Source organism: Dendropsophus ebraccatus, chromosome 3, assembly GCF_027789765.1.
Source record: "Dendropsophus ebraccatus isolate aDenEbr1 chromosome 3, aDenEbr1.pat, whole genome shotgun sequence".
NCBI classification, from domain to species: Eukaryota; Metazoa; Chordata; class Amphibia; order Anura; family Hylidae; genus Dendropsophus; species Dendropsophus ebraccatus.
In genome coordinates, this window is record NC_091456.1 from 11,801,382 (window position 1) to 11,825,168 (window position 23,787).

At 44.5% G+C, this 23,787-nt stretch overlaps 1 protein-coding gene across 3 annotated transcripts; it reads right to left on the minus strand.

Annotated features, from left to right (window-relative positions):
* Positions 1-544: 544 nt before the first annotated feature.
* On the minus strand, positions 545-22,047 carry CCDC92 (coiled-coil domain containing 92). 3 transcript variants are annotated; one of them, XM_069964018.1, is made up of 4 exons: positions 21,748-22,047; positions 5,675-5,839; positions 4,349-4,390; positions 545-1,764 (listed from the first exon to the last, which is right to left on the minus strand). In XM_069964018.1, exons 2-4 carry the CDS (start codon positions 5,802-5,804, stop codon positions 992-994), a joined length of 945 nt encoding a protein of 314 aa, XP_069820119.1. In that variant the 5' UTR covers positions 5,805-5,839; positions 21,748-22,047; the 3' UTR covers positions 545-991. The 3 variants fall into 3 exon arrangements, with proteins under 3 accessions (XP_069820119.1, XP_069820120.1, XP_069820121.1); XM_069964019.1 differs by lacking the exon at positions 21,748-22,047 and adding an exon at positions 10,002-10,212; XM_069964020.1 differs by lacking the exon at positions 21,748-22,047 and adding an exon at positions 5,992-6,050.
* Positions 22,048-23,787: the final 1,740 nt, after the last annotated feature.

A 23,787-nucleotide genomic window follows, 5' to 3' on the forward strand; every position in this document is an offset into this window, starting at 1 on the left:
ACAGGGTCGCCCCCAGTGCACCAAGCTGCCTCATTTTCCTATGAAGAATAATAAAGTTATCAGTAATGGGGCAGCCCACCTACTGAATAAAGGTATAGCTGTACTCCTTGTCCCTGCCCTATTAGAATCTAACAACAGGTTAGATCAGTCTAACCAGCTGCTAGAGTCACTAAGTCGATCAAGTTCAACCTATGTTATAATTACAAACCCCAGATTGATATTTAGCTTTACATAAATAGGATTATTGTAATGCAAAGCAAACAGATTCATGCCTTATGCTGTCATGTTATTATATTTTCAGTATAGAGCACTGCTAATGTACATAGATTGCATGACCTCTATTCTCTTGTGAAGAGATATTCAACTGCTGACATTTAAAAAAAATAAATCTATATATTATATATATATATATATGTATATATATATATGTATATATATATATATATATATATATATATATATATATATATATATATATATACACACACATAATTGGATTAAAGCATGGGACATTATGGGTAAATGAAATCTCTAAACACCACCATTGACTGAGTAAAAGGGTCTTATTAAATTGATCAGACATATACATTATTTAGTGATTTGACGTTCAGCCGGTAAAGGCATTGTTATACAGTGTACAGAGCGGTATGTGTGACCAGCCTCATCCAGGTTGCTGCTTTCCACACTGGTATTGCTGTGTTAGTAGTGCCGCAGGTCTGTGCTTTTGTCAGCTTAGTTGGTTAGTGTTGTGGAGGGTCTGGAGCAAGCTTTACACAGGCTGATATCGAATAACTTGCCATTAGGAGCTCAGGGCTGTGTATCAGGTATCAATAAGTGATATATTTGGCATGCAGGGAGATCAAGTAATTGTAAAAATAAAAAGGAAATCAAATCTACAGTCTGTATTTACTGGAGAAGTACCGTAGTGCATAAAAAGCCTTGTCGTCATTATCATTGGTAGAGTTTTATCAGTGAGTGGATAATATTAGGTTTAAATAGTTCTGTCAGTTCCTGAGTGCTTCCTAACAACTTTGCTTGCATTGACCTGGTCCACCGCTAGGGTCTCCACTTCTGGCTGGGGTACGAGCTGACTCTGGACAGAGGTTGCATGTGGGATCCTATGGGCAACCCCAACATGGGCCTTCTGCTTCTTCTCTTTAGCTGGACTACTAGAGTCAGAGCGGATGGGAGGGATAACCAGTGGGCGCTCTTTGATGATCTGTGTGTCCACCGACTGCCTTGCCAGTAAAAATGGGGTAGGATCGGGCATCGCATCCACAGGCTCACGCAACATTATCTTACGACCATCTGCGCCAAGCCTGTAAACCTCTGCAAAGTCAGCATTAAGGGGCGTGGATAAGCTTTTCTTCATCCTTCTCCTTGGAGTCTCGGGTAACTTTTCTTTTGGAGGAGATGGCTTGTAGGAGGACATTACTGGGCTCCCTGGAGGAGCAGCGTCGGGGGCCCCGCTTGTACTCAGCAGCTTCTTCTTGGTTGCATGCAGCTGGGATGTAAGATATGCAATAGTGCTAGCTCTCTGCTCCAGCTCGCTGGACAACATGTTGAGCTTATGGCTTTTAACTTTCAGTTCTTCCAAGTATTTCTTCTCTCGTTCCTTGATGGTATTTTCCAGCACCATTATCATTGCATTTTTCTGCTCCAGCTCCTTTATCAGCTCATTGTTCTCGGTTTCTTTGTCTTTTAGCTGGGCTTCCAGTTCTTCGCATTTTCTCCTGAGCTCATCACTTCTCGAAAAGCTATCCCCTGGAAATACATGGAAAAATAACATTACCATTCTGGTGGTGTGTAAGGGGAGGGGGAAACCAGTATGTTAAAGGGGTTCTCCAGGGCTACAAAAACATGGCCACTTTCTTCTACTCTTGTCTCCAGATTGGGTGCAGGTTTTGCAACAGTTCCATTGAAGTCAATAAAGGTTAATTGCAAACCACACCTGAACTGCAGACCAGAGTGGTGCTGTCTCTGGAAGAAAGTGGCCATGTTTTTGTAGCGCTGGATAACCCCTTCAAACTTCTCTTTCATGGATACCACATGTTGCTGGCTTTGTGTACCTCCATATCCAGCACTACCACACATCACCATTTTTTCTTCTTACCGAGTTATATAAAATGAGGTATGTGTGTTTTATTATGGCTCTGTACGACCGTTGCAAGGCTTTCCGTGTCTCCGGCACTGCTCTGGGTGGCGGCTCTAGCATCCAATAAGGAGACGAGTGTTAATGCCTTTGCCCATCCTTTATATCAGGGGTGTCAAACTCAGGCCCTCCAACTGTTTTCAAAATAACAATTCCCATCATGCCTGGACAGCCAAAGCTTCAGATGTCCAGGCATGATGGGAATTGTAGTTCTGAAAGAGCAGGAGAGCCAGAGTTTGACATCATAGATTTCCTATAGATGTCGGACTCATCTCTCATTAGCATAATGTGCGCAAAGAAAAGAAGCAGGCATTTCTCTGCAATGCGGCCGGCTTCCAGCTCGTCACCAGGACAGAGAGGGTAAGTATGAGAAACTTTATTACGGACTTGGGTGCTTTATGCCCCGATCTCTAGTGGGACAGGTTCCCTTTAAGGAGGAAAGCCATGATGCTAATATTACCAGGACCTAGAATAATTCATAGACTTACCATCCCGATACAGATATTGGTCTGAAACCCAGCGGGACCAATTTTAGACAATATGTGATTGTTTGATAATGGTGATATTTTACCATCATAGACTAAAAAATACCCTGTTATCCAGACACAGTCATTCTTATTTCTGATTATTTGAACACATTTGCATTAAACTGAACACCTTTGAATCAGGAAAATGATATCTAACCCCACATCCTGCTTGCTGACATGACTTTGAGATCTCCCCCCATTCACCGTACAACATGGTTTAGTCCATGCACCATAAGAAATAATAAAACATTTATGAAGCTGCAGTATGTGTATCCGTCTCCAAGCTCAGATTTCAGTCTGCTAGCAGAGCACAACATGGCCGAGTGCACGTGCTCAAGGACACTAATGGCCAATAAATCAATAAGAAGAGGTCATTCCGTGTTCAAGGGTCCGGTTTTTCACATTTAAGTCTGACCCATCAATGCAGGCTGTAACGGGATTACAGGAAACATTTATACCTCCTGTAAATCTGTCTTCTGAAACCCGCAGGGAACTGTGCATGGAGGGTAGGGAGGCAGCTGAGAGGAGCGGATCAGCTGCTTAGTGACACTTAAAGGGATAGCCTTGCCTTAATGTCTCCAGAAAACAGCAGGGGGATTCTTTGCTTATTGCTCTGTTATAGCTGATGGTTAATGATCTACAATACATGTCACTGAAAAGACACCGGGAATATTCTTACACTCGATTAGGCCAATTTGGCGATTGATTTACGGCCCCTCCAATCACATTAACTTGTATATTACATTTATACAGTCCTTGCTGCATTGTACTAAAGAGGCCAAATACAGTATACTATCAAACAGCTTATATATTACTAACCCTGTGTAAATTCTGAACTGTACAGGTCTTAGGTTCCAATAGTTCTTGTGGCTAAAAAACAATTAGTATATTTCCTTTTGCAAAGAGTAAAATAAAAGAAGCTGACTGTGGTGAAGGGTATAAGTTACTTGATAAACCCCTCTGACTCTCCAGCGCTGATATTCCGATGGTCTCTACAAGGTTTTGTTTATTTCTCTGGACCGATGATAATGAGATGCATCCATGTGAGCACTACAGTATATCGCTGGCTTTAGTGGTCTCATGCCCTATGCCAGGGATGGGGAACCTTCGGCCCTCCAGCTGTTGCAAAACTACAATTCCCATCATGTCTGGGCAGTCAAAGCTTTAGCTTCAGCTGTCCAGGCATGATGGGAATGTAGTCTTGCAACAGCTGGGGGGTCGGACGTTCCCCCATTCCTGCTGTATGCTACTGTTACAGCCGAGGCTAGTGACTGGCTCTAGTGGCCCTCTGGATGAGCAACACATCACTACTCCAGGAAAGAAAAGACCAGCAAAGCACTGGCACTGGAACCTCTCATTGATTTAGGGTCCTTTTACACACACACAGATTATCTGACAGCTTTCTGAAGCCAAAGCCAGGAACAGACTATAAACAGAGAATGGGTCATAAATGAAAAGACTGAGATTTCTCCTGTTTTCAAATCCATTCCTGGCTTTGGCTTCAATAATCTGCCAGCTATCTGTGTGTGTAAAAGGACCCTGTACTTGTATATAAGATTTGGCTTGAATAATAAGAAAAAAAAAAGTCTGCCTTGTTCTTTCCCAAGTCAAATTGAGGCAATGGGCAAAATTCTTATAATAATCAAAACACAACGTTACAGATATTTACCTGTCTGATCGGAAGTTTTGAGCGTCAGTTCATAGGTCAGATCTGTGGAAACAGAAAACAGAGTGTTAGATATGAAATGATTTATAACTTTCACTGCCCCTAAAGGGTTTTTCCATCTTGTAACGTTGCAGCATATGGTTAGGATATACCGCAACATTATGACTGGTGGGGGTTCGATCCCTGAGGCCCTCCCAGTCATCTTCTCTGCAGGAAAATGGTACACCGATCCATTACAGTAAAGGGGGCTGGGTTGTAGATCTTTGTACATTTGGTGTATAGGAATATGGACGTACAGGGGGAATCTGTGAAAGGGCCAAACCATCACTGCTCCCTCATTTTCCGGATGGCAAAAAAACACTTTAAAATGCCCCAGTGAGTCCCCCCCATGTGACTAAGGTCGAAGGAAAGGTCTCTCTCATGTGAGTATAGGGAAAGACCTTTCCATCCATGTTAGGGAAGAAGCATGAGGTAAGTCAGCCCCCGTGGACACTTCTCCCGGGGTCTGAGACGCTATGTAAATCATAGCGCAAAGCATCAGGACCCCCTCCCCCCCCAGATCAGCGTGGTCCAGCTTTTGGTGATAGGAATACTCCTTTAATGCTGCCAGTTCTTGAGACAGCATGAAACAGCTGACTGGTTACCTGTAGTTTTCAGGGTTGTCCACACCTAATACCCCTATTCCACGGAACGATCATCGTTCATAAACTCGCTCCAAAGACCGCTCGTTAACGAGCACTTAACGTTTTTTTTTTTTAGGGAACGATAACCCATAACGTGAACGATATATGTAGTGTAACGATTATTTTGCGGTCGTTACATGATCATTTAAAACGTTCGCCGGGGTGATCATGACCATACGACACAAATACTTTTTTTAAACCTTTTTACGAACGACTGAAAGATTTCTAATTTTACGAACCGATTAGCGAATTACCTTTCAAAGACCAACGACTTTTTTTCGACATGCTGAAAAACAGTTTTGAACGACAGTATAACGATTTCGCCTTTGTCGTTTGCTCGTTTACACCAATTCCACGAAGCGATTATCGTTAACGAGTGGTCCTTGGAGCGAGTTTATGAACGATAATCGTTCCACGGAATAGGGCCTTAACAAGCCAACCCATGTCTGAAGAACATGTAAAGAGCCAATGAAATCCTAAATGATGGTGGACACCCTGCGCTTTCATACTGCATATAAGCATTTAGAAAAACTTGACATCAGACGTTATGTATTTGCTAGGTATGGTGCGTCCTAATCCTGCCACCCTCTCTAGCTGGGTGATCAGTCTATTTTATCCTAGAACTATAGAGGGATTTCCTTCTTACCTGTGCAGTGTTGCTGTAGTCGGCGGATTTCAGTGTGTAACCCTTTAAGTGTGTTGGCATGCTCCTGCTGGAGAAACAACAGGTTCTTTTGGGCACTCTGTAATTGGTTTTCCAGGTTAGAAGTGGCCATCTTGATCGCTTTGAAAGAGAGATGGAGATGTCAGCCTGGAGGGGGTAAAAAACAGACCTTTATATAACAGATATGTCATGTGCTCTCCCATTATGCATTATAAGAGAAATTGTTGTAGTATTATACTATAATAACCGGTCACAGGAACCAAATAGGCATTTCTATACCAATAACTAATCGTCCATACATGTTCTATAGCTCCTGGGTGTATCCTATCCTGATGTATAGCACATTATTCATATTATCTGCCCACGTCTTCTTACTGCACCGCCTGTTCCATAATTCACCTGCTCTGTAACACTGCTGTCCATTACATGTTATTTAGCGGAAATAAGTGATCTGATTTATAATGATCCATAATAGGTGTGAGTCATGATTTATAATCAGTATGTAGTGAGGCAATGGCAGTCAGCTTAGGGTCCATTTACACAGAGAGATTATCTGACAGAATATCTGCCAAAGATTTGAAGCCAAAGCCAGAAACAGAATATAAACAGAGAACAGGTCATAAAGGAAAGCCTGAGATTTCTCCTCTTTTCAAATCCATTCCTGGCTTTGGCTTCAAATCTTTGGCAGATAATCTTTCTGTGTAAATGGACCCTTACACCTTATACTACTATGAATAGTACCACTACCCATTCCCATCTATACCATGGGGTGTCAAACTGGTGGTCCCATAGCTGTTACAAAACTACAACTCCCATCATGCCTGGACAGCTAAAGCTTTAGCTGTCCAGGCCTGATAAGAATTGTACTTTTGCAATGGCTGGAAGGCTCCAGTTTTTCCCAGGTTCCAGTGTTGTCACGACCCAGGGGGAAGGGCCTGGTCAGCCAGTCATTGACTGCAGCAGTGTTCCATCCAGGAGCGGTGATGCACTGCTGTGGGGCCCCAACTGGCCCATCAGGCGGGGGGGGGTGTTGGGGGATTCCGGAGGCCAGTGGGGGTCTGTGGATTGAGATGCAGTGCTGGGGGGGAAGGGGTTCTCCTTTTAAGGTGCGTTCACATGTACAGGATCCACAGCAGATGTGATCCTGTGTTCAGTTATTTAGTTACTGTACATTGATATCAAATCTGCTGCAGACCCTGTATGTGTGCACCCTAAGGCTATGTTCACACTATGTATCTTTTCATAAAACTACGGCCGTTGTTGCACAGCACAACAATGGCCGTGATTATTATAAAAAAAAAAAAACGTTACCTTGCACACATAGTATACACTCCGGCCGGGATCCCTAGTGGCGCCGCAAACAACTGACATGTCAGTTTTCTGCGCCCACTATTCATTGAATAGCGGCCACAGAAAACCTTGTCGGTGCACACTGTGGAGCGAGCGGCTCCGGCTGCTCGCTCGATAGTGTGCAGTGGAGAGTTCTGATGCGGGCGTGCACGGATGCGCCCGCATTAGAACTCTGCAGCCTGAAAGATCATCCGGCCGATACTGCATCCGTCCGGTAGCGGCCAGGATGATCTTTCCAGAGACCAGCCATTCTGTGACCCGGCCGGGTCATGGAACGGCCAGTCTCTTACTATGTATGAACATGGCCTAAGACTGTAATAGCTTACAATGCTGACATCACACCGTGTAATAGGGCCAGCAATCGGCCAGCAAACAAGCAGACACTTGTTTGTTGTTTGCTTTTGTCCGGCCTTGTTGGTTGGCCACACACATTGGCTGTAATAGAGGACGTGCAGGCGACTAATGATGGCAGCAAAGAATCACACAAACAATCCAGTGATATTCATGTGGCCCTCCTGACATGGCAGCCAAGCCTTGTAACCAGCACCAAATCTACAAGATCTCGCTACCGTATTCCATCTTTTCTTTTCGGATATAGAAAACAAAAACTCACATTTATGTTTTTTGGTCCATTTCCTGCTACTAATCAGTTAGAATATTGGCTGGAATTCCCCTTTAAGAAGTGAAAGCTGAGCTCTGACTGGTTCCTGTGAGCTACAAAAGAACTTTATTCCCGTAGACGCTTGTGATAAATGAGGCGGACTCGGTAAATACAGACTAATTCCATTAATAAATGTGTAAACCATCAGGTGATGTATTATGTAAACTAAGTAAGTAGACAAGTTTCAACAGTGCTCTATAGCCGGAATAATGTTATCTCCGTGTGCGCCGTGCACGGTTTACCCATGGCAATGGTATCGCTATGCTTGTACTGTACAAATCCTGTCTGTTAGGCTATCTCTATGGGTACTGTACATATCATAAGCATGTATTGTTCTTGGACACAGGGGAGGATCTGCAGGCAGTACAGGAGGGGACTGTGATCATGAGATCTGGCCTCTGGCTATGGGTGTGTCCCTGAACAATGGTAAACTGACAGCAGACAGGAGCTGTATACTGAGTTCTCTATATCTCATTGGCTCATTCGATTATTTTTCTGGTGTCTAAGGATCAGCCCTAGCTGACCACAACAAGCACTGCAGAGGTAGGGAACCTTGGCTCTCCAGCTGTTGCAAAACTACAACTCCCATCATGCCTGGACAATGATAGGAGTTGTAGTTTTGCAACAGCTGGAGAGCCAAGGTTCCCTACGCTTGGTCTAAGGGTACAATAAACTTGCCGCCATAGCAGGGCCATCTGTGCAACAGCCAAAGTATCCCAAGAAAGTCTAAAGACGCAAATGTGCAAAGATCCGGAAATGACGCAGCGTACTCCGTGGCGGCGTATAATTCCGCAATGCACTAATCTGCACGTTGTAAACTGATGTACTGCATACTCATGTGAGGAGGAGAAGGTTAATAGTGCAAGTGACATTCACTGCTCTCCAGACACACTATGTAGTTACAGCTGTAAATTCCCAGAATTTTACCATGAACAAAAACAGGAAAAAGAAATAAAAAGACGCTTTGATACAGACTTTTCCCCCCAAACAAGATGAAGCAAGAAATCTCTGCAGGAGACAATGGATCCCACGTGGCCTGAGATGTTACCCAGTATAACCCACAGGGATCTCCGGCCCTAAAACCATCTGTAAGGACTTGGTGGAGTGGAGCAAAACTTTGCATTTTCTGCTGCCTGCGGATGAGGTTGTGTGAGCTGGATGCATCATGGATGTCCTCACTGTCTCCTCCTCCTCCTAAGGAGGACATATGGACAGGTCTTTACACCCTTTGTTCGTTTCCATTGACAGTAATAGATATAAAAGCTGACCCAGTTCTTCTAAGTGCAGCCATTCCTGTGATGGGATGCTATAGATGACAGGATGCCTGGCAGTGTTACTTAGGACATGTGAGCGCGCCTCCTCACAAAGCCAGCTAGAAGAAGGAAGAGAAGGAATGAGAGATGGGAGCAAGTAATGGAGAAGGAAAACTATAAAAGATCAGGTAGTGGAAAAGAAGTGCTAAGCAGGATAGGTAGGAGAGAAGGAGGGATAGGTATGACAGGTACTGGAGATGGCGTGCTAGACAGGATCAGGTAGCGGAGAAGGAGTGCTAGATATGACAGGTGGCTGAGGAGTGCTAGATATGACAGGTAGCTGAGGAGTGCTAGATATGACAGGTAGCTGAGGAGTGCTAGATATGACAGGTAGTGGAGAAGGAGTGCTAGATATGACAGTTAGCGGAGGAGTGCTAGATATGACAGGTAGCGGAGAAGGAGTGCTAGATATGACAGGTAGCGGAGAAGGAGTTCTAGATATGACAGGTAGCGGAGGAGTGCTAGATATGACAGGTAGCGGAGAAGGAGTTCTAGATATGACAGGTAGCGGAGAAGGAGTGCTAGATATGACAGGTAGCGGAGAAGGAGTCATAGATATGACAGGTAGCGGAGAAGGAGTGCTAGATATGACAGGTAGCGGAGAAGGAGTCATAGATATGACAGGTACTAGAGAAGGAATACTAGACAGGATCAGGTAGTGGAGAAGGAGTGCTAGATATGACAGGTCGTGGAGAAGGAATACTAGACAGGATGGGTACTGGAACTGGGGGGGGGGAGAGGTTATATTTAGAAGGTAATGAATAATTTTTGGACACTGGTGGCGCAGCAGGGATGTATAAAATCGCACTATATTACAGCAATTCACATACAGTATCAGCTAACATTACACTGGATAAAACCTGCCGGTACCAGTGTGGACACAGTTTTACATCTGCAATGCGGATGGCCTGATCTCCACTGACATCCCTCCTGTAACCTGAATGAAGAAAATGTACATGAGCGTATCAGAAATCCATGGCATTACCTCTGTGGGATGATATCCGTGCCTCCTGTAGGTTTCAGCACCACGTGTAGAAGGTCAGCTCATGAGGAAGTGCAGCACTGGCGATCACACACTGGATGTATGCAGACAGACTGCACCGTGTCCCCACCCTGCTGTCATACAGAGGATGCTCCAAGCCCCTTGTCCTCTAGTGATCAGGGGAGGAAAACGCCCTTCACATCCCGGGGGCATAATCTGGATGCTTTATTCCCAGGCTATGCCCGCATACTGATGACGAGAGGTGGGAGGCTGGGAAGGAAGCCTCTGCCCCTCCCTCACATCAGAAGGAGATCAAATATATTGCCACCCAGTGCTAAAAATACAACCTGCCTCACCACTGCATCTCCAGACAGCGCGGTCCAGCCCGTGTGCGCTACAATACAGAGTTATTGCAGGGAGGATGCTGCACAGGACAAGGGACGCTACAGTCACAGCAATGGGTCCCTGATCAATTCATTAAGGTCCAATAAAAGAATGCCTCACAGTCTATCATAGCACAAGGTCCAATTGCAGCTTTATTTCTGGGTGATGTCCCTTAACCCCTAAACCACTGGCCAGTGTCTCCGGACAGCAGGCGGTGCGGGTGCTCGGTCTGCAGCCAAGTCTTCTGGGGTGACTGTCTCCTATGGACAAGAGAGAAGGAATCTCTGCCCCATGTTGTTTAACCCCTAGGTCACTGTGACCCCCACAATCAAAGGGTTGGCGATCAACAACACACTAACAACTTTTTGTTAGTCGTTGGCTCATTGCTTGCATATATACATGGAAAGATTATTGTTTCAATTTGAACGTCAAACGATTTTCACACAATAAACCTTTTGTGCAATAGTGCCCTTAACCCCTTAACAACATGAGGCGAACATTTACTCCCCCCACAGCCAGGGCCTTGGTGCAAGCGGACGTAAATGTACGCCCCACCGGGGTACCGGGCTATGGAGCGGGCTCATGAACTGAGCTTGCCCCATAGCGGGTGAGGACCGGCTGCTATCTGCAGGCCCTCACCCTCAAAGGTGGGCTGCCGCCTGCCATTAACCCCTTAAACGCCACAATCCCGCCATTTAAGTGTAAGTGACCGGAGCCGACACGCTGCGGGGGTCCCGATCGCATGGCCTGACTGCCGGAGGTCCCTTACCTTCCTCCGTTCAGTCAGGTCTTCAATCTTCAGATAGAGTCGGCCAAAGGCCACAGGCAGGCTGTATCAGAAGATCGCAGATTACACTGATCCCTGCTATGCTATGGTATAGCAGGGATCACTGCATGGAATGTAATGCAAGAACATGAAAGTCCCCTAAGGGGACTAAAAATGCGTAAATTTTTTTTTTAAAATAAAAAAGTTAATAAAAATGCCCCAAAGGCCCTCCCACAATAAAAGTCATTCCCATTTTATACATAAAAGTTAAGTTAATTAACACATAATATACTGTAGCATGCGTAATCGTCTGATCTATTATAATAAAACATTACTATTCCCACGCGGTTAACGGCGTGAACAAGAAGCAGTAAAAAAAACGCAGAGATTGCTTTTTTTAAATTACATTTTATGTATTTAAATTTTTTTTTATAAAAAGCGATCAATAGTCTGATCTAAAAAAAAATGTTACTAATAAAAAATAGAGATCATGGTGCAAAAAATGATGCCCCATATGACCCCATAGGTGAAAAAATAAAAGCGCTATAAGAGTCACAATAGGGCCATTTTAAATATACCTATTTGCAAAAAATTGTTTTACTGCTAATAAACATTATAAAATCTATTAAACCTGCATATCGCTGTGTTCAGACCGACCTATAGAATAAAGAAAAAAATGCCAGTTTTATCAGAAAGCGCATTACGTAAACAAGGAATCCCTTCAAAATTTGCGGGATCACATTTTTTGACCCAAATTCCCCCCAAAAATGATATTTTGGGGGGTTCCGTCATTCATTTTATGGCAGATTGAAAGATGCCATTACAAAAGTACTCCTGTTCCTACAAAAAACAAGCCCTCACATGGCCCTGTAGGTAGAAAAATAAAAGAATTATGGGTCTTAGAAGGCGAGGAGGAGAAAACGAAAACGCAAAAGTGACAATTGGTGCGGTCCTTAAGGGGTTAAAGGGGTACTCTGGCCAAAAGTGGTATATTCTTTCCTGTGTGACACAGTGCTCTCTGTTGCCACCTCTGTCCATGTCAGGAACTGTCCAGAGCAGGAGAGGTTTTCTATGGGGATTTGCTGCTGCTCTGGACAGTTCCTGACATGGACAGAGGTGGCAGCAGAGAGCACTGTGTAAGACTGGAGAGAATATTCCACTTCCTGCGGGACATACAGCAGCTGATGAGTACTGGAAGACTGAAAATGTTTTAATTAAAGTAGACTACAAACCTATATAACCATCTGAAACCAGTTGATAGGTAGGGTATACAATGGGGGTGAAAAGAACCAGGGTTGCATCTGGTGCAGACCAGCAAGCCTTCCCATATCTTTGCACAAACTACTGATTTAAATGATGCAACTTTCTTCTTATCTGTGGGATGCCTGGTAATGGTGTGAGTGGAGTGGGATGGCGGCTTTATATCAAGAGGGCATGGCCTTGCTATGCAGCAGATTTGTTACAATTTATTTCTGTATACAGGCGTAAATTATAGTTGAAAGTTATGGCAGCTTAGAGCGGACTTAGTTTCTACTATGGACAGTCTCAGATATGCTGGATGTATTTAGACATGTCCATTGCTCAATAAATCCAGCGCTGCAGCAGATGGGGATTTAATATAGGAGCAGCGTATGGACTGTTACTCCCAATAGTTACCCTAAATTCAGCCTGTGTCCTAGTGTTATACAGATCATGGATTAGCTTGCATGGGAATGCCAATACAGTAGTATAATAATATAAAACAAAGTTAAACTAGTAATCCTTTACCCCCTTACTCTGCAGCCACTTTTCAGCTTTAGGAACAAGCCCTATTTTTCAAATCTGACCGGTCACGTATTATGTTGTAATAACGGAATCCAGGTGATTCTGAGTGTTTCTCGTGACAAAACGTCCTTCGTGTACATAGTAAATTTAGGTCGATACAGTATTGTCATTGAAAAAAAATAGACTTTTTCCAGGTTTTCTGCTTGTAACAGATACAATTGGGGAGTCGGGGACATTGGGGATCACTACTGGCTGTGTTAGCCATACTGAGCCTCAGAATAGATGTTAGACTTGGGGAAGCTGTCTGTGTCAGGAGCGCTGCAGATGTAGCAGACTAAACAGTGACTGACAGTTTCCACTCGCACTGCTACATTGTGCCGCACCTGCAGAGCTGCTGATACAGGCAACTTCCTTAAAGGGGGTCAGCTACTTTATAGTAAAATAGTTCAGTATTCGTAAGCTACACTTAGATTCCCCTCCTCCAGGCTGGGCTGTCCTGCTCTATGATGAGGCTGTCCATAAGATGGCTGATATGGAGGAGCATGTGACCATGTCCCGCCCCCAGTCTCCACCACTGAGCCTGTATATGCCTATGAATGACATTGGGGGTGGGGCATGGTCACATGCTCCTCCATGTCGGCCATCTGATTTTAGCTCTATGAGGTACACAGGGAGCTGCTGTCAGTATATACAGTGAGTACACAGGGAGCTGCTGTCAGTATATACAGTGAGTACACAGGGAGCTGCTGTCAGTATATACAGTGAGTACACAGGGAGCTGCTGTCAGTATATACAGTGAGTACAGGGAGCTGCTGTCAGTATATACAGTGAGGACACAGGGAGCTGCTGTCAGTATATACAGTGAGTACACAGGGAGCTGCTGTCAGTATATACAGTGAGTACAGGGAGCTGCTGTCAGTATATACAGTGAGGACACAGGGAGCTGCTGTCAGTATATACAGTGAGTACACAGGGAGCTGCTGTCAGTATATACAGTGAGTACAGGGAGCTGCTGTCAGTATATACAGTGAGGACACAGGGAGCTGCTGTCAGTATATACAGTGAGTACACAGGGAGCTGCTGCCAGTATACACAGTGAGTACAGGGAGCTGCTGTCAGTATATACAGTGAGTACAGGGAGCTGCTGTCAGTATATAGAGTGAGTACAGGGAGCTGCTGTCAGTATATACAGTGAGTACACAGGGAGCTGATGTCAGTATATAGAGTACAGGGAGCTGCTGTCAGTATATACAATGAGTACACAGGGAGCTGCTGTCAGTATATACAGTGAGTACAGGGAGCTGCTGTCAGTATATACAGTGAGTACACAGGGAGCTGCTGTCAGTATATACAGGGAGTACACAGGGAGCTGCTGTCAGTATATACAATGAGTACACAGGGAGCTGCTGTCAGTATATACAGTGAGTACAGGGAGCTGCTGTCAGTATATACAGTGAGTACACAGGGAGCTACTGTCAGTATATACAGGGAGTACACAGGGAGCTGCTGTCAGTATATACAGGGAGTACACAGGGAGCTGCTGTCAGTATATACAGTGAGTACACAGGGAGCTGATGTCAGTATATAGAGTACAGGGAGCTGCTGTCAGTATATACAATGAGTACACAGGGAGCTGCTGTCAGTATATACAGTGAGTACAGGGAGCTGCTGTCAGTATATACAGTGAGTACACAGGGAGCTGCTGTCAGTATATACAGGGAGTACACAGGGAGCTGCTGTCAGTATATACAATGAGTACACAGGGAGCTGCTGTCAGTATATACAGTGAGTACAGGGAGCTGCTGTCAGTATATACAGTGAGTACACAGGGAGCTGCTGTCAGTATATACAGGGAGTACACAGGGAGCTGCTGTCAGTATATACAGGGAGTACACAGGGAGCTGCTGTCAGTATATACAGTGAGTACACAGGGAGCTGCTGTCAGTATATACAGTGAGTACACATGGAGCTGCTGTCAGTATATAGAGTGAGTACAGGGAGCTCCTGTCAGTATATACAGTGAGTACACAGGGAGCTGCTGTCAGTATATACAGTGAGTACACAGGGAGCTGCTGTCAGTATATAGAGTGAGTACACAGGGAGCTGCTGTCAGTATATACAGTGAGTACACAGGGAGCTGCTGTCAGTATATACAGTGAGTACACAGGGAGCTCCTGTCAGTATATACAGTGAGTACACAGGGAGCTGCTGTCAGTATATACAGTGAGTACACAGGGAGATGCTGTGAGTATATAGAGTGAGTACAGGGAGCTGCTGTCCGTATATACAGTGAGTACACAGGGAGCTGCTGTCAGTATATACAGTGAGTACAGGGAGCTGCTGTCAGTATATACAGTGAGTACAGGGAGCTGCTGTCAGTATATACAGTGAGTACACAGGGAGCTGCTGTCAGTATATACAGTGAGTACACAGGGAGCTGCTGTCAGTATATACAGTGAGTACACAGGGAGCTGCTGTCAGTATATACAGTGAGTACACAGGGAGCTGCTGTCAGTATATACAGTGAGTACAGGGAGCTGCTGTCAGTATATACAGTGAGTACACAGGGAGCTGCTGTCAGTATATACAGTGAGTACACAGGGAGCTGCTGTCAGTATATACAGTGAGTACAGTCACTAATACTATACACTGAGTAATTATACTACAAAATGGCCAACCCCTTTAAATCTAATACCAACATGCATTACAACAAACACCAGTGGAGGATCAGTATCACTAGCACTATGTAGCTGTTCCTGGACAGGGCTTGTGCAACCCTGCAGTTCCCAAAACAACCATTGGTGGCAAGAGAGGGGCCGTGTCAACCCTAACTGCTGCCAAAGTAAAAATGTAAATTAAATAAATAAAATGACATTTTCTTAAAAAAAAATAAAAATAAAAAATGTCTTTATATATATATTACAAGGATATCTAACTTTATAAAGAAAGTAGAGTAACAGCCGCACGTCCAAGGCTGAAGTAGAGGGTGCTGAACAGAGAAAGTCCTTTGGCAGGGGATCCCGAAATACAGAGCAACAAGATTCCGCAGCACACCAACATATAGTGAGGAGTGGTTTGTTCCATCAATAAGGTGCAGGATACAACGTTTCAATTCACTCCAGAATCATTTTCAAGCATTCTTTATAAAGAAAAAATATTTTTTATTCGCTTAGAGCCAACTAACTTTGGAGGCAGCTTCTCTCACTGACAACAAAAGGTTCAGGCAGTTAAAATCCAACATGCCTGATAACTCTCCCCCCCCAGCAGGTAACTTTAGGGGAGACTCGGGAGCCATATACATTAGATGGTCAGCCGGCCCCAGCAACATCAGTGGGATCAGCCGATTAGATATATATGTATATAATGTGTGTGGCCTCTATAGGGCAGGACAGAGGTACTACTTGTTCTACAAATGCTCACCAACAGTACGCTATAGACTATGATAACCGTAACCAAGGAATTGGAATATACTAAAAGGCTAATGGGGGGAACCTTAAATATCTACAGAATTAAAGGGGTAGTGCGGCGGTAAAGAATTATTCACAGACTAACACACATTACAAAGTTATACAACTTTGTAAGGTATGTTATGTCTGTGAATGGCCCCCTTCCCCGTGTCCCACCAACCCCACCCGTGTACCCGGAAGTGTGGTGCGCTATACTCACCTGTCACGTGCCGACACCCGTCTCCGATCTTCAGCGAGTGACGTCTTCGGGCGGACGGCGAACAGCTCCGTCTGTCCCGAATGCAGGCCGCGGTCCCGAATGCAGCATCATCCGATGCTCAGCCGCGATTGGCTGAGCATAACTGTGCTCAGCCAATCACGGCTGAGCACAGTTGTGACGTGGCGGAGGGGGGACGGGCGGCAGCGACTCGGCCGTCCATCCGAAGATGACGTTTGGCACAAGATGGCGGACGGCTCTCGACACGGATCAGGTAATGTATAATGCGCCACACTTCCGGGTACACGGGTGAGGGTGGGGGGACACAGGGAAGGGGGCCATTCACAGACATAACATACATTACAAAGTTGTATAACTTTGTAATGTGTGTTATTCTGTGAATAATTTCTGAGCGCTGCACTACCCCTTTAAGTATTATAAACAATAAAGGGATGTGCGTTTTTTTATGGGGTTTAAGGCGTGTTCCGCTCAAACATAACTTTTGATATGTTGCTGCCCATGGTGAGACTTAACAAATCCTTCCATACTTCCATACAAGTATGGAAGAAATTGTTAGTCTCATCATGGGCAGCAACATTTTAAGTTATGTTTGAGCAGAATTCTATTCAAATAACTGGGGTAGGGCTGGGCAATATGGCAAAAAATAAAATCTCGATTTTTTAAATTTTTTGGACGATTCTCGATTTAAATCTCGATTTTTTTCTTTTTGCTAAATAAACAAAATTTTTCTCCTTGCAGCGTCACATACTTTTTTAATGACGTTTGAGACAACTGTATTGCTTCCCAGTGCCCCTATGTAGTAGACAAGCCCCCTCTGTGCCCCCTTATAAGTAGTTTTCCCACATATGTGTCACTCTGTTCCCCCATATAGTATAGGAGATCTTCTTTGTGCCTCCATCTAGGTAGGGTGTAATAGTGGAGGTATAGTGGATAAGGGGTGTAGAAGTACAAGTAAAGATGAAGGTTGTAGTAGTACAGGTAAAGATGAGGGGTGTAGTAGTACAGGAATAGATGAGTGGTGACTGAGGGAGACAGGGGCAGCAGTGCACATAGCCCTCCTCCTCCTCTCACCCTGGCACACGTTCCCCTCCTGGCCACACATGGAGGTCCCCTGTCTGTGGAGGAGGCCGCAAGGACTGCAGGATAAGGAGATAGCGTAGCTGTGGGTCCTGGAGCTGTACAGCTCCAGGACCCGCAGCGATGCTATTACCCTATTCTACCTTATCAGTGGCTGCGGTGGGGCAGCGCACTGATTGGCTAAGCGGGACGAGCAGACGCCGGGAACCCCCGAAGCAAGTCGGAGTGGGGAGGAGGTGATGTATGCTCTAGCCCGCAGGGGGTTAACATACATACTCGCAGCGGGATGTCAATCCCACTACAAGTATGTATTCTCATAGGGATGCACTGACACTGGATCCGCAGCGGATTTCGTTGCATATCCGCAGCATGAAATCCGCCCGCCCTGCACCTCTTCTCCAGACCACCCGCCTGACACTGTACCACGCAGTCCGCCCTGCACCTCACCGCGCCGCCCAACACTTTATTGCGCCACCCGCAAAAAATCAAATCGATTGTAACATTCATAGCTTTTCTGTCTGTTAAAATTTAACTTTTTTTTTTTTTTAATCAAAGTAATTTTTATTCCATAAGAGAAAGAACAACTACGGGGATGGACAACGCACAGGTCCAATCCTCGTGAACACAACAAAAAAGAACAGTAAACAGAACATAAGCCATATTGGCAATATCCGGCTTGTGACGTAAAGAGTCTAGAAAATGGGAAGAGTATAATGCAATAAAATGTGTATAGGTAGAAAAAAGTCCAAGCACTCACCGGATGAAATGATCTCTTTGTGCGTTTATTCAGACATCACAGGGAGGGAGCGGTGACAGGGGTGGGGGGAGCGTGTAGCAGACAACTGTTTTGCGCCTCAGCGCTTTGTCAAGACTTGACAAAGCGCTGAGGCGCGAAACAGTTGTCTGCTACATGCTCCCGCACCCCTGTCACCGCTCCCTCCCTGTGATGTCTGAATAAACGCACAAAGAGATCATTTCATCCGGTGAGTGTTTGGACTTTTTTCTACCTATACACATCGTACTGCCCTTGTCTCTGTTTGAGCACCGCGGCCATTGATCAGTGCACCTTCTTAAGCCCCTTATCCGACTCCAGCGCACAGCCATTGTTTGAGCAGTATTCAGACAGTGCCGGCACCTGTATCTTCCTTAATATTCCATAATGCAATAAAAACCATTATTGGGAAAAGAGTCTCTGTGTCCTCTGTGGCGACCATAAATCCAGACACTTAACAAAAAGTCAGTTAACCCCAGAGTCTACCACCCCAACATCCCGCGTATGTTTATGATTGGGCCACCTCGGAGGGAGCGGTCCTGCCTCTTGTAAGTGACGAAGGTGCCAGGCCTGGAGTATCCAGCCAGCGAGCCCAAATCTTTTCGAATTTTTTCATTGCCGCTTCTCATAGGCGTATCTATCATTAGAAAATTTAACATTCTAAAGAAAAAGTATACAGTGAATGTGATGCAAACATGCAGTGTGACCCCGGACTTTGTAGTCATTTTTGTCCAGTTAAAATCCAGTAAAATAATTTTCAGCTGTAAACCTGACAGACCTCATTCAGGCATTATTGTCAATTTAAAAGAACGTTGCCTCAAATAACCGCAGCTATTACCGCTGTACCGCTATGCATTTGTGCCGCACTTCTGGCTTCTTCCTGGCTAGTTTTGTGTCACATGAGCTTTATACCTCATTTACTTGCTGTGCACCACAATACTGATACAACACCCCAGATTTACGAAACAAATGCGCCAGATCAAGGCACAGAAATCTGTCACATAATATACCAAAAGGATATAAACAAGATCTAGACAAGCGGCATGTTAGCAAGATCAGACAGAAGATCAACCAATGAAAGACAATGGAAGACAAAGCACATTAGAACAATAGATTTGGTTGCATTTCTTTTGTCAGAAGAGTCAAAGATTTCTAATGAAGAATGAGAAGTAAGAAATAAGTAAGTAAGAAATCGCGGGAGTTCCCAACCTTCGTACCCCTGCCGATCTCCATATCACCCTCTGGCTTCTGTGATAGGAATAGAGCTGCGGGTATGGCACGTGGCCGGTGGGATTATTCATTCCTATGGAGGTGCCAGAAAGAGCTGAGTGCTGGACCTGGCTCTTTCCGTTGGCTCCATAGGAACGAGTAAAGCCACAGGTGACATGCCGTACCCACAGCTCTATTCCTATCACAGAAGCCTGGGGGTGATATGGAGATCGGTATGGAGGTCAGGTCCCCCACAGCCTCTTACTTTTCCCCTATCCTGTGCACAGGAGACAAGTTTTTTCTTGTAATATCGCTGTCAGCGATCATGGGAGACATTGTGCAGGTGGCTATCATGTATACTGTACATCAGCAATATATATATATATATATATATATATATATATATATATACACACATATATTATATATATATATATATATATATATATATATATATATATATATATATATATATATATATATATGTGCACACATGCCAGATCATTACATGTGTGTGTGTATATATATGGTATATACCACTGTCAGCAATCATGGTAGGCACTGTGCAGGTAGCTATCATGTATATGCACGGATATCAGGTATGTATATTATATATGGGCACAGATACCAGATGATTATGTGTGTGTATATAGTATATACCACTGTCAGTCATCATGGGAGGCATCGTGCAGGTATTACTCATACACCACCCCAGATATATATCACATATACTGTACACGGATACCATATATACTGGATACATAGTAGATGAGGACAGTGTGTGAGTGTATATAGTAAATATATATGGATAGACATAGTAGATGAGGTCAGTATTATATATTTATATAATATATATATATTTATTTGTGCAGGTATTACTCACACAACCCGGATATATATACTGGCACACATAGCAGATGAGGTTATATGTATATATATATATATATATATATATATATATATATAAAATCTCATCTGCTATGTGTGCACATATATATATATATATATATATATATACATACACACATGTATATATATACTGTACACACCTACCATACATATATATATATATACACTGTACACAGATACCATACATATATATATACTGTACACAGCTACCATATATATATATATATATATACACTGTACACAGATACCATACATATATATACACTGTACACACCTACCATACATATATATATATATATATATATATATACACTGTACACAGATACCATACATATATATATATATACACTGTACACAGATACCATACATATATATATATACACTGTACACAGATACCATACATATATATATATACACTGTACACAGATACCATATATATATATATATATATATATATACACTGTACACAGATACCATACATATATATATATATACACTGTACACACCTACCATACATATATATACACTGTACACAGATACCATACATATATATATACACTGTACACAGATACCATACATATATACTGTACACAGATACCATACATATATATATATACACTGTACACAGATACCATACATATATATATATATACACTGTACACACCTACCATACATATATATATATATACACTGTACACAGATACCATACATATATATATATACACTGTACAGATACCATACATATATATATATATACACTGTACAGATACCATACATATATATATACTGTACACAGATACCATACATATATATATACTGTACACAGATACCATACATATATATACACTGTACACAGATACCATACATATATATATATATATATATTTATATATATATATACTGTACACAGATACCATACATATATATATATACACTGTACACAGATACCATACATATATATATATATACTGTACACAGATACCATACATATATATATATATATATACTGTACACAGATACCATACATATATATATATACACTGTACACAGATACCATACATATATATATATATACTGTACACAGATACCATACATATATATATATATATATACTGTACACAGATACCATACATATATCACTGTACACGGCTACCATATATACATACATATACGGGCAGACATACCAGCTGAGGCGATCACCGGCTCATGTCCCCGGCCTGCTGCTCCCGCTCCGCTCTCCGGCCGCCTTCTCTCCTATCTCCCTGAGCTACCGGTCACAATAAAGCAGTGCATGACGGGAGGCCTCCCGGGGATGCACCCTACGCTCGTCCGTAGCTATCCCTCCGCTCAGGCCGCCCTAGTGACCGGCTACAGCAGGAGAATCGGTCGGGCCCCGCCGTTTTTCCGTCGTATTGCGGGGTTACGGCCGTCCAACCCAACACGGCGGCGGCTCAGGGCTCAGGTGCACTGCGGTCACCATGGAAACGAGGTCACACAGGAAGAGGCCGAGCGCTGCAGTAACGTCTATGGCCGCTAGGGGCTCACTAGAAAGCGGCTGTCAGGATAAGAGGCTAATATAATACTAATATACCGATAATACCAATACACTATAGCAGGGGTACTCAACAACTTTTAGTGAGGGTCCTCTTACCGGGGTCTATTGTCAGGTGAAGGTCCGCTTACCGGGGTCTATTGTCAGGTGAAGGTCCGCTTACCGGGGTCTATTGTCAGGTGAAGGTCCGCTTACCGGGGTCTATTGTCAGGTGAAGGTCCGAGCTGAACATCAGTAGGAAACGTGTTTTGTTACTTTTCACAAACGTTCAACTATTTACATACAGAATTGCTGCTTATTAGCGGGAAAACTGGCGTATTCGCTCTCTCACCAGGCCTTTGATATAAGGTACAAAGGGGGTGACTGCCCTGGTAGTATATAGCCCCCCCCTGTTGCTCCCCCTGTAGTATATAGCCCCCCCCCGTGCTCTCCCCCTGTAGTATATAGCCCCCTGTGAGCTCCCCCCAGTAGTATATAGCCCCCCTGTGAGCTCCCCCCAGTAGTATATAGCCCCCCTGTGAGCTCCCCCCAGTAGTATATAGCACCCCTGTGCTCTCCCCCTGTAGTATATAGCCCCCTGTGAGGTCCCCCCAGTAGTATATATAGGCCCCCTGTGCTCTCCCCCAGTAGTATATAGCCCCCCTGTGCTCTCCCCTTGTAGTATATAGCCCCCTGTGAGGTCCCCCCAGTAGTATATATAGGCCCCCTGTGCTCTCCCCCAGTAGTATATAGCCCCCCTGTGCTCTCCCCCTGTAGTATATAGCCCCCTGTGATCTCCCCCCCAGTAGTATATAGCCCCCTGTGCTCTCCCCTGTAGTATATATCCCCCTGTGATCTCCCCCAGTAGTATATAGCCCCCCTGTGCTCTCCCCATGTAGTATATAGCCCCCTGGTGCTCTCCCCCTGTAGTATATAGCCCCCTGTGATCTCCCCCCAGTAGTATATAGCCCCATGTGCTCTCCCCCTGTAGTATATAGCCCCATGTGATCTCCCCTCAGTAGTATATAGCCCCCTGTGCTCTCCCCCTGTAGTATATAGCCCCCTGTGCACTCCCCCAGCAGTATATAGGCCCCCTGTGCTCTCCCCCCAGTAGTATATAGCCCCCTGTGCTCTCCCCCTGTAGTATATAGTCCCCTGTGAGGTCCCCCCAATATTATATAGGCACCCTGTGCTCTCCCCCCAGTAGTATATAGCCCCCTGTGCTCTCCCCCTGTAGTATATAGCCCCCTGTGCTCTCCCCCCAGTAGTATATAGCCCCCTGTGCTCTCCCCCTGTAGTATATAGTCCCCTGTGCACTCCCCCAGCAGTATATAGGCCCCCTGTGCTCTCCCCCTGTAGTATATAGTCCCCTGTGAGGTCCCCCCAGTAGTATATAGGCACCCTGTGCTCTCCCCCCAGTAGTATATAGCCCCCCTGTGCTCTCCCACAGTAGTATATAGCCCCCTGTGATCTCCCCCCAGTAGTATATAGCCCCCCTGTGCTCTCCCCCTGTAGTATATAGCCCCCCTGTGCGCTCTACCCTTATAGATGGCCCCCAGACAAAAAAACAAAAACAAACCCCAACTCACCTAGCACCTCGCTCCCCCGCTGCGCCTGTCTTCTCTTCTCCTGTCGGCCCGGCCCCTGGCTGATACGCGTTCTGTAGGGATGTCCTGGGGATTCCCCAGCAGAG